Source organism: Megascapheus bottae, chromosome 28, assembly GCF_031878675.1.
Source record: "Megascapheus bottae isolate mThoBot1 chromosome 28, mThoBot2.hap1, whole genome shotgun sequence".
Taxonomy (NCBI): domain Eukaryota; kingdom Metazoa; phylum Chordata; class Mammalia; order Rodentia; family Geomyidae; genus Megascapheus; species Megascapheus bottae.
In genome coordinates, this window is record NC_143536.1 from 12,025,627 (window position 1) to 12,037,135 (window position 11,509).

An 11,509-nucleotide genomic window follows, 5' to 3' on the forward strand; every position below is an offset into this window, starting at 1 on the left:
ATCAGCACCTGGCTGGAGAACATTTTTAAGAGGGAAGTTCTTCCCTGAGGGACGTGAAGGGCTGGAGAGGTAGGGAGGGTGGAGAAGGGAGTATGCCCTGCCAGGACAGAGCAGCTAAGGGCATGGACTAGTGGCCCTCACAGTACTTCTAAAGGTCTGAGTATGTTTACTGCTGCGGTGGGGTGATAAAGCCTATGTGAAGGGCCTCACGTCTCCTGTGTTCCCCAGTGCATATTAGCATTCCTTTTTGCTGGTCACAGGGGTTGAACTTAGAGCCTGGGTGCTGTAACTGGGCTCTACTACTTTGAACCACAGCTCCACTTCCACTTTTGGGGGGTTAATTGGAGGTTAGGGTCTCACGGACTTTCCTGCTTGGGCTGGCTTTGACCCATAATCCTCAGATCTCAGCATCCTGAGTAGCTAAGACTACAGGGGTGAGCCACCAGCCCCTGGCTCCCTGTGCATAGTAAGTCTCTGACATACTTGCTAGGTGCTTTCTCCTCTGGCCCTGGTGGTGGTCAAGACACTGGATGACTGGGGGAAGTAACCATGTAGCCACTCCTGGGATAGCACGTGGCACTGGGTGAGGGGAGGTAGGCGACAGGCTTGGGGGGACACTCTCAAGGCTGCACTTCATTCTGGTTCCTGCTGCTACTCCTGCCTGGGGCCTTGCTGGTGGCAGACTATCAGGTGAGGCAAGCACAAGCTTGTGCAGGCAAGGGTCCTGGTCTACTGGCTGTGGCCCCTGCCACAGTACTGTGACGCCTGGGTTGGGTGGACCAGTGGAGGTGCCCAGCATCAGACACAGGCCACCTTCCCCAAGCTTCTAGAAGCCCAGACGGCAGCAGCCTGCCACAGGGCATGGTGCAGGGCAAGTTTCTGAGCTTAAGGGGTGGGGCCCTAACACACCACCTTTAGAAACAGGCTCAAGTTCCTCCCCACTCCCAAAGCAGATGGATGCTCTCTGGAGAGCCAGGCCGGTGCATGGGATGTGGGTGTCCTTTGGGGTGGCTGCCCGGCCACTCACGAGGTGCTCATTGTTCCTGGAGCCTCTGGGGCAGCAGGAAGCTGAGTGCTTGGGGCCAATGGCAGGAGGGGTTCGAGGAGAGCAGGGGCCTCGAGTCGTGGTGGTAGGGACACAGTTGGGCAAACAGCTTCTGCCCAGCAGGCTTAGGACCTGACACACTGGCCAGGGACACACTTGATGCCATCATTTTTATTCACTCTTTTTGAAAATAAAGAGTAAGCATACAATATATATGTTCTATTTATATATATTAGATATGGAGCCACAGTGGCCGTCTCCACCCCTGGCCCCTCAGGGGCCGTCTCACCCTTGACATTCGTGGAGGGAAAGAGGCGTCCAGGACTGCCAAAAGCAGAATCTTTATTATCAAACAGCAGTGTAGGGGGGTCCTAAAGCACGGTCAGGCTGATGGGCTGGGGGGCACCCTCACAGGCTGCCACCCCAGGAACCCTGGCCTCCTGGGGGGGTGGGGGGCACACCAAGGAATGGTTGGGAGGCAGTAGCCTTCCTCAGGACAGGGAGGGCTGGCACAGCTGCTGGGGAGTGGAGCTGAGGCAGGGCTCGGCTTCTGTGTGGTTGCGACCATGCAGACGGTCGCAGGGCACCAGCTGGCAGGTGCTGGTAGATGGTGCAGGCCGAGTCCTCCCTGCTCAGCTCTGCTCCCATCACCATCTTTGACCCCTGGACCTAGACCCTGGGGAGCAGCTCAACTACCAGGCCCTTCCCACACACCTGGGACAGGGTAGGGCTGGGAACCTGAGGAGGGCCCTATGCCCACCCGTCGTGAGGAGAGTCCTGAAGCCTGCTGCCCAGCTTCTGCTGTTTCCTTTGGTTCTCCCCTCACCAGACCCAGGTCACAGCAATGGAACAGGGGTCACTGGAAACAGGGTGTGCTGAGATTTCACCCAAAAGGGGGGCCACCTGTGCTAAGGACTCTGGAGTGCCTGTTGTCAGGGCCAGGGAGCCCCCCGTGGCTGGAAACCCTGCCCAGTCCTTTCCCACACGAAGGAAGCAAGGCCAGCCCCCCCCAGGGACTGCACAGGGCTGGCTGAGCTAGGGCGGCGCTGGAGGACTCAGTTCTTGAGGATGGTCTCGTAGGCCTGGTACACGTGTTGGGACACCTCTGGCGCTCGGCACTTCAGGGACAGCTGCAGGGGGAGAAGGCAGAGGAGCTCATCTCTGGGGCTCCTCCTCGAGAAAGATGCAGCGAGGAGGGGAAAGCGCGGGCACCAGGGGAGAAGCGTGTGCATGCACACGTGGCAGGGTGGCAGCTGCAGCTAGGACAGATGTGAAGGAAAGCAGAGGGGGTGGCCGTCGCAACCAGCCAGGTGGGGACCAAATATACTTGCAGCCCACATACCTGCTGTCATCCTTACCACCAGAGCCCCACTGGCAGGCTGTGACTCACAGGCCCGAGACTGCCAGGCATGCCCAGCCCCCACCTGCTGGTTGCAGCCCTGTCCCTGAGTTTCAGGACCTCAGGATCAAGCCTGATGACCATCCTGAGGGGGCAGTGGTCCGGAAGGGGGGATGGCAGGGTGCTCTGGCCTTGTGTCTACTTTCCTGCGTGGGAAGCAGGTTCATGAGACTGAGGTCTGAGCCTTGAGATTCGGGCAGAGAGGCCAGCCTCCCCTTCCACACTGGCTGAGGATGCAGTCAGGAAGGAGGGCAGGCCGAGTGAACACAGGGTGTGTGGGGTGGATGGAAAGCAGCAGGGTGTTGGCAGCCTGCATGCACACCTGCCCAGCTTTGGGAGCAGCAAGATGAAGTGAAGCCAAGAGAAAGGGCATAGGCAGAGGATCTCGGGTGCGCAGGGCCAGGCCAGAGGATGGATAGCGCATGTGCAATAAGGCTGCAGAGGACGAGGGGAGGAGGAAGAAAAAGGCAGTCTGCTAACCTCCAAGTCCTGCACCATGGACGCCAGTGGGGAAGGTAGACATGCAGCAACCAAACAGGGAAACGGAAATTACCACCAACGAAGCCACAGCTGCAGCCCCACCCACCAGCCACAGCCACCAGCAGGCTCAGGTGGTGTCCAAGGGCCACACCTGCCAGATTTAGGGGGCAGGGAAGAGGAAAAGTTTGGGCTTCCTGGGCCCAGGAACAGCAGTGTAGCCTCCTGGATGACCAAGCACCACCAGAAGCTCTCTCAAGGCCAGAAAGCGTGGGCTGCTAGGAATCAGTTTCCCCTGGCTGAGTACAAGAGGGACTGTGCCCAGCAATGTCACTTCCCAGCTGGAGGAACTCTGATGTCTTATCAGGGAAACTTAGATGAGTTGAAAGCTTCTAGAAAAATCCCCATCAGAGACAGACTGATTCCCCTTCACCCCAGGCTGGAAGGGTCTCTTGGTGCAATGATCCCCAACCAAGCCACTTGCTGGCCTGGAAGCTGCCAGGGCCAAGCAGTGAAGGTTCCAGGACTAGGGGTAGGTGCAGGGGCGCTCACCGTGAAGCTGGGGTTACCGGGCTGGATCCGCAGTTCTGCCAGCACCCAGATGCCGTTGGTGAGCTTCAGCGACTGGTAGAGCATGTCCTGGCCCTCCACATTCCTCTTAGCAATGGTGAAGATGTTGCTGCTCTGCAGCTTGTTACTTGCAGTCTCTGTGGGGTCAGATGGCCTGAGGTCAGGTTGGCAAGGGCCAACGTGGACCACAGCACTGGGCTCAGGGCACGGGGGTCTCACCTGCGTTGAGGGGACAGTCTCTGATCTGGAACTGGGCTTCATTCTCATTGGGAATGTCTTTCCATGTGGCTAGAAACATCTGCCGGTCTGCAGGGTGAGTGAGGTTGGATAAGTTGCAGGAAAGAGGCCTGGTCTCCAGTGCCACCTGGAAGCTGATTGGGCACTGGCTTCTCCACAGCCCCCCCACTTCCCCAAGCAAATCCTCAGCTGGCTCTCCTCTCCTTCTTGCCCCCTCTTCCTCCTCTGGCCCTGCAAAGCTGCTCATTAGTCTGCCACAGCCCGCCTCACAGGGCTCTGATGGGGAATCGCCTGTTCCACGCTGTTGTGAGCCAAGCCCTCTGCAGCCTTCTTGGAACACAGAGATGGGCACTAGGAATGACCAGGTAGCTTGTGGCCTGTGGGACAAGCTGAGGGGAAGTGGCAGTGACCATCAGTACAATGACTCACCCATCTTCCCGTCCTCTACAAAGAGGACATGCAGGGGGTACAAGGTGCTGAAGTAGAAGACATCGATGTTGTTCTTCACAGCCACCTAGGTATGGGGCAGGGAGTGAGGGGCAAGGGAGGGGGCAGTCAGCCTCTGGGGCTCCACACTGTGATTCTTGGGCTGGGACCTTCTCTCAAGGCCCAGGAAGGGAGTCCCCAGCAGGCTCTCCACATGACCCTCCCTCATAGCCACATCTCTGTATCCCCCCTCTGACCCAGGCTTCCTGATGTGTCTGTCTGTAGGCGAGCGCATGACTCCACATACTAGCTCCCTGTGCGCAAGATGGGCGCTGTATGATGGTGCTGCCTGGCCCTGTGGGGACACACCTGGAGGTTGTTCAGAGGCTCCATCTTCATGACTGAACCCACTGTATTAAGAGGCAGGGAAATCTCCACGGTCTGGTTGGGGCTGAGAGGCGCATGCACTTGGAGTGGGGCGGCGGGGGCCAGGCCAAAGCTGGGGAAAGAGAAGCCCCCACAGGGGCAGCAGGTGCTGACACAGGACAGGTGGAGTCCAGCAGGGTGGCGGTGAGCATGGAGCCTCTCCATTGAGCAGGCCTCATCCAAGCTCCTGACCACTGTCTCTGAATGGAGTGCAGACAGAAAGTAAAAGCCTAGGGAGATGGCTGCTCTACCCAATCTAGCTGTAGGCCAAAGTAGCTCTCTCCTCTTCTCTAGGCCACCCTGCCTGCTCTCAGGAAGCTCTGTGTAACACCAAGGGCCTAGACTACACTTTTCTTCTAACCTGAAAACCCAGGTCCCCATTCCCCTACCTCCAAAGAAGCTTGATGGCCTTAAACAAAAGCCAGATTTCACCATGTGGTCATGTCACCTGATGGCCACAGAAACTCAGAAAAGCCCCGTTTCTTGGTTAAGGAACCAGTAGGCAATCTAGGACAATCCCTCTCCAGTCACAGTCTTTTGGGAGGTAAGTCCCAACATGTGAACAGGGACCTAAATAGGTACTCAGCATGGCCAGCTAGGCATGAGGTAGTATAACAATTTCTATCCTCATAAAAAAGACAAGTTTGATGAGCAGTGGCTTAATCCAAGCTACACTGGAGGGTGAGAACAGGATTGTGGTGCAAGCCAGCCAGGGCAGAAAAGTTTACAAGACTACTTTTTTTTTTTTTTGCCAGTCCTGGGCTTGAGCTCAGGGCCTGAACACTATCCTTGGACTTTCTCAAGGCTAGAGCTCTACCACTTGAGCCTCAGCACCATTTCTGGCTTTTTTCTATGTATGTGGTACTGAGGAATCGAACCCGGGTCTTCATGCATGCTAGGCAAGCACTCTACCACCAGGCCAAACTCCCGGCCTCTACAAGACTACTTTCTAAAATCACAGTTGGGGTGTGGCGGTGAGTGCCTGTTAGCTTTCTTGGGAAGCTGAGACTGGGAAGATGGCAATTCTAGACCAGCTTAGGCAGAAAAGTCAGCAAGACTTTTGATGGAAGAAGCTGAGTAGGATGGTGTGTGCTTGATATCCCAGCTACATGGGAAACAAATGGCCCAAGTTGGCCTAGACATAAATGTGAGACCCTATATGAAAAATAAAAGTAAAATGGCATGGGTATATGGTTCAATCAGAGTGTCCTGAAAGGCTCTGGGTTCAAACTCCTATACTGCCAAAAAGAAAAAAAAAAAAAAAAGAGGAAAGAAAGGGGGACATACATCATATCATCTTCCTGAAAGGGAGAAGAAGCAGGTGAGCATTGGTGAGGGATGGTTCATACCCAGACCCTGCAGAATTTGTAGTTCTGATCCTGCTGATAGCAACTCAAGGTGCCTGACTCCACTTGTGCTCTACCCATAAGGCCAATCAGATGGGCCTGGAACACAGTGATAGATGATGTGGGAGAACTTTATGCCTGTATGGTGGCACTCTGCACTTCAACTTTTTCTGGGAGCTTCCATCACTGCCTCTGGGTGACTCTGGGCAAGTCTCTTGCTCTCTCTGAGCCCCCTATTACAAGGGGGATGGTATCAACTTTATAGGGCTGTCAAATGGTTAGGACAACACTCCAAAAGTCCTTGGCACAGGGTCTGCAACCCAGGAAGTGCTCGGTGCACAGCGGGTTTGTTAGAAGTCATTGTTGGGACCACCTCTCGTGGCTTGAAATCCATCTGTGGCCTGTGTCCTCTGTAGGGACGTGAGCTGACCCACTCTCCTGAGTAAGTCTATGCAAGTCTTTCTGAGGAAGCAGCCCCTTCAGTCAACTTCTTAGAGGCTCAGTTTGCTCATCACTAGAGCCACTCAGGAAGAGGAATCATCAGGAGGGGCTGCTCTGGGCTCTGGACAGCCCTGGCCTATCAGCCCAATCCAGCATGGTGCCAGCAGGCGTGATTTCCCATGGACACAGAGCAGGGGGCATGAGGGATGAGAAACTTGGAGCAGTTCCCATTCATCCCTTGTTTGACTATCATTTGCCTCCAGGAGAAGGCTGGCAGGCAGCTCTGTGGAGTAATTCTGTGAAGTGACTCAGCCCAGGAGAGGAGGCCTGAGTTCCTGTCATGCTGGGACGAGCACCATATCCTGAAATATGGGGTGCTTCCAAAGGTGGCTGCCAGCCTGGAGCAAATGCGGGAAGGCAAAAATCAGGGCATATGCCTTTCCCAATCTGCCTGGGGCTTTGGAGTCCACATAGATAAGTCAGTAGGGAAATCGGCTCTGTGCAGAGTTCAGGCCCTCAGGTGCCTGCTGCCTCAATGTGCAGTCTCAGTGGCTGGCCCCCAGGCTCACCTGTTACGGTTGAACTGGATGGCAAAGTCTGTCATGACTTGCAGGGCCTTGTTGGTCAGCTGCAGGTCCATGGAGATGGAGCCTACCTGGCGGGTGAAGGTGCCTGAGATCTCCAACCCTTTCGCCTTCATGGCGGGGAGCCAGACCTGCAGGGAAGAGGGTGAGAAGGGCTGGTGTGTGTCTCTTACCTACTCTAAATCCAACAGTTCTGGGGGGTAGTGGTGCCTTTCCGTTCTCTTCTAAAAGAGCCTTCCAGATTCACCATTAGAGAAGGCGAGTTGTATCTCAGGATGATGAAGATCCATGGCCTACGGCGCAGCATGGGAACACGTTAGAATGGCAGGGACGGGGGTGGGGGTGTGGTGTGGTGTGTTCAAGGGCTGCTCAGTATGCAGGGGTCAAAGAAGGTAACACTGATGACAGACCAGCGACCAGACAGGCAAATCCTGCCAGCCTCTGGACAAACCAAGGTCAGAGCGGAGTGTCTCATACCACCCTGGCCCCTGGCCAGAGCCTGAGGCCTCCTTGCTGTCCTTTCTTGCAGGGGACAGGCTGGCCCTTCATTATAGAAACCAGTGTGACCAAGGATAATACCTAAGAGGACCTCCCATATGGCAGGCCTTCAGCAGCTTGGCTGCCCTTGTTAAGTCTTAGCTCAAGAGCCACCTCCTCTGACACCACATATATCTGTCATTGCAAACATGAGCCTGTGAGTCCCTCTCCTTATTCCTAAGGGGCTCTTTTGGGGATTGGCTCTGTTTTCTAACTTTCAGTCTTTGGATCAGAGTCTAGTATGGTTCAGAATGCAAGGGGTGTTTATAGAGCCATCAACAGGAACCAGGCCTGTTAGGAAGGGCGACTGTTGGTGCTGTCCTGTGGACATACAGATGTGTCAGGCCATTGGTATCCTCAGACCAGCTCACAACTCTTCAGCATCAAACCTGTCTAGTCCCCATCTGACAGCTTCTGCAAATATCTCAGTACCTGTGCCCTACAGTCACATAGAAGAGCAAGTCTTATTGCGCTCAGGACCCCCTCCACAGGCATCACGATCAGACTCCACAGGTAAGACGCTCCGTCCCATTCCCCTCCACCTTCCAGAACAGCCAGTCATCTTGTAGAACATCAAGGTGACATGGCCCTTCCCCTTGAAATGGCCTCCACAGCCTGGGGCTGTTCCAGGCTAAGCTTGCCCTCACTCCTTCCCTTCCCTCAGTTGGTAAGCCTTTCCTCACCCTCTCACTTAGAGGACTCTCAGCCCCCTAGCAACCTGGACAAAAACCACCACTTGAATTCTCAGCTGTGACAGGGCAGTACAGAACTATGAAGGCTGGCCTTAGCCAGCTCCCCTGACCACTGCCCTGAGCCTGCACCATTAGCCTCTTCCTATTCCTGCAGAACTGGCCCACGGTTACCAGGGCTTGGACTTGCTCACTGACAGGTCTTGCTCACTGACAGGGAGCGGAGTCTTGTTCTTGGTCATTGTGGTTAGGTACTGGTGGCTCATGCCTGTAATTCTAGCTACTTAGGGCAGGAAAATCCATGGGATTCTTATTTACCAGCAAAAAGCCAGAAGTGGAACTGGGGCTTTTTAAGTGGCAGAGCACTAGCTATAACTGAAAAAGCTAAAGGACAGTGTCTAGGCCCTAAGTGAGTTCAAGCCACAGCATTGGCACACCAAAAATGGCTAGAGGCCCAGCTCAAGACCCTGCTGTATCAAGATAGAGAGCAGAGGCTCAGGGAGCTCTGTGAACCTTGCTGGGTTCTTTCCTTACTAATCTGTGGTCTAACCTGAGTCTGGGAGTAGAGTTGTCCTTGTGACATAGTGAGTACTTGTAAGCATCTCCAGGTGGTAGGCAGGGGCCACTACATCGTCTAGGCTGGAGACGGGGATGCTGGGCTTTTTGCCATGGGCACGACCTGTAACTATCTTGCACTCTTGGGGCATTTTCTGCATGGCTTATCTATAGGTAGACATACACATGTACACCCTGAAGTTTCAAGGATTGTGACTTAGTGGGGGAGGGGCACTCTGTCACACTCAGACCTTTACCAGGAGTTGATAACCTCTTCAGAAACTAATGGTACACTACTGTGGTGCCCGAGCTGTTGACACTGCCCTTGGCCGTTGCACAGAAGCAATGTGGTCACTTCTACTGGGGCAGGTGGGCATGCCCCGTTTACCACATTGAAACCTGTACTTCTCTTTCGTTCCTTTGGTGATCTTTAGCAGCAAAGAATCTGGCCCCGAATTCCTTTGGGATTCCTATGTATAGGCAGATGGTACAATCTAGGAGGGAGAACTGTTCTCAGTGAGTGAGGCACTGGGTCTGATGGAATAAGTGCTCTGAGAAGACTGGCCTCTCTTCCTCCAAGACTGGCCACAGACTGCTATTCAAGATGGAGCACCATCCTGCTTTTACCCAACTAAACTACCTGTTCTGCAGGCTGAGTTTGTTGAGCCTCTGCCAGAACGCCTTCCCCTATACCCCAACCCCACCCAGCAACAATTCCTCTGCCATGGCCTAGCTTTCCTCATCGGTACTGGCTTGGCCGGTTCCCCAGCATGCACCACTGAAGAGACCTCTTGAACCAGTCTATGACTTCTTTCAGCTTCTGCCACAGAAAAGGCAAGGTACTTACTGCTTTGGGAGCCACATATGAGCCTGACAGGGTGCCCACGCCACTGGTCAAGTCAAACAAGTCACTTAGGCCACTGCCGATGGGTGCACCCACTCTGGCAGGTACTGCTGCTGGGGGAGCCCCAAAGTTGTTGTCCCCAATCTGGAAAAAGGAGAAACAAAAACATCAGGGTAGGAGAAGGAGTGAACACTCTCTTTAGGAAATGAGGCCAGGGCGGCAGCCCTCACATGTGCTCTGCGTTTCTATGGTATAGATATAAGGAGTGAAATGGTGGAGAAAAGACCCAGTTCCATGAGCCTTGAACCTCAGGAGGTGACCCCTGGGTAGGGACTCAGCCTATGGCCAAAAGGGGAACCTGAGACATACTGCTGGGTGGGCGGTGCCAAGCACACAGGCACTCTCCTCTGAGAGGAGTGGGATAAAGGTTAGCAACCCTCAGATGACAGGACAATACATCATGAGGTGGAGAAGATGCAGTGAAGACTTCAGTTTGGGGTCAGTGGTCACTGGATGCTGGGGTGGGAGAGTGGGGGTGTCAAAGCAGAGGATACCGGAACATGAGCACAGGCCTGAGTTCACAGGGAGGGGCTGCTGTAACACTGCCTGTCCCTGAGGAAGCTGGGCCCATGCTTCTAGAAGAAACAGGTACAAGAGCTTGAGGACAGAGTTGAATCATACCCCTTCAGGGTCATCCCCCATCTCCAAGCAGAAGCAGGCAGGGTGAAGAGTACAGGCAGCAACATGCAGAGAGAAAAGCCAGCAAAGACGACACAAAGACAAGAAAGAAAAAGAGGGAGATTAGTTAGCTGCGGCTCCAGAAAAGTATGTGGTCATAACCCCACGGCTATATCCACTGCCATCACATCCTATACCATAGCTCTTCCTACCTTTGCTTACTGGCACGGATTCCTGTCCAGGGCCATAGCCTGGCTCCTGAGCAAGGCCAGGCTAAAGAAAGGCTTACCCAAGTTCCACCAACTGCGTGCTAACACCCAATAACACTGGCTCCAGCTTACCACTGCTCTTCCTTGACTTCCCAGAGAGGCCTGGCGGGCTATGATAAGCTGATATAGTATAGGGGTGATTGAGCACAGGTCTGGTTCTTCAGAGCCAGAAACATCTCAACAAAGCAACAATGGAAGGGGATAAGATTGACTCCTAGTAGTTCAGTAAGGGACAATTCCTGTCTCTGACATCAGTAGCCATACTGTGTTTTTCTATCTGAGTAGGGAGCTACACAGTCTTTAAGGAGAGACTGAGCCCTTTATAGAAAGCATTATAGGCCCTGTGTGTGGCAGGAGGCCATGGTATCCAATGACTGCTCCTCTCAAGATCAATACCAAATCACCATGACCTACCAGGCTATCCAGGCCACCGCCAAGAAGGTCCACAGCTCCCATCTGCACTGAGGAGGTGGCCAATGGTGGACCGCTCACTGGAGGGCCAAGGTCCAGGTTGAGGAGGTCCCCTAGCAGGTCCCCCTGGGCGGGGATGACATCGGGCTGCTCTCCAGGAGGGGCTCCTGCAGGGGCCGTCTCAGGGCTCTCTGTGCTCTCGCTCCTGCCAGACACCGGGGAAGAAGGCCAGCTGGTGGGTATGTTGGGGGCCCCAGAGAAGTCAAAGAAACCCTAGCATTTAAGACCTTCCCCCAAACAAGCACTGGGTTTCCCACCTGCTGTCCCACAGGGGCATCCACATGACCCTGTTTCCCCATCATGGCTGATCCATCTTTCAGGCTGCCCTCAGAGTGAAAGGAGAGGCCACACTAAAGAAAACTAGATGCCAGTCCCCAGGCCAAGCCAGTCACTAGGGAACCATAGCAGAGGTAGTGAGAACAGGGTTCTGAACTGGTCATTCACAAACCCACAGCCACAGTCCTCATCTGCTAAATGGGCAGTGTTCCTCATTCACCGATATGGTCAAATGAGGA

At 54.4% G+C, this 11,509-nt stretch overlaps 1 protein-coding gene and 1 non-coding gene across 5 annotated transcripts in view; both read right to left on the bottom strand.

Moving 5' to 3' along the window:
- Positions 1 to 1,370: 1,370 nt before the first annotated feature.
- The window catches only part of Ap1b1 (adaptor related protein complex 1 subunit beta 1), a 49,331-nt gene continuing 39,192 nt past the window's right edge, over positions 1,371 to 11,509 (bottom strand). For 3 of the 4 annotated variants that reach the window (XM_090320423.1, XM_090320424.1, XM_090320425.1), the window contains exons 14-22: positions 10,938 to 11,139; positions 10,258 to 10,278; positions 9,580 to 9,720; positions 6,937 to 7,082; positions 4,524 to 4,653; positions 4,158 to 4,242; positions 3,711 to 3,797; positions 3,474 to 3,628; positions 1,371 to 2,175 (exon numbers count right to left, since the gene is read on the bottom strand). In XM_090320423.1, the coding sequence (XP_090176549.1) occupies positions 2,101 to 2,175; positions 3,474 to 3,628; positions 3,711 to 3,797; positions 4,158 to 4,242; positions 4,524 to 4,653; positions 6,937 to 7,082; positions 9,580 to 9,720; positions 10,258 to 10,278; positions 10,938 to 11,139 (1,042 nt within the window). In that variant the 3' untranslated portion in view covers positions 1,371 to 2,100. The remainder of the gene's footprint in view (positions 2,176 to 3,473; positions 3,629 to 3,710; positions 3,798 to 4,157; positions 4,243 to 4,523; positions 4,654 to 6,936; positions 7,083 to 9,579; positions 9,721 to 10,257; positions 10,279 to 10,937; positions 11,140 to 11,509) is intronic. The other variant, XM_090320426.1, reaches the window with a different exon arrangement.
- On the bottom strand, positions 6,391 to 6,487 carry LOC150045190 (small nucleolar RNA SNORD125). Its single transcript, XR_016533012.1, has one exon. It is a non-coding gene; the product is annotated as a small nucleolar RNA SNORD125 (small nucleolar RNA).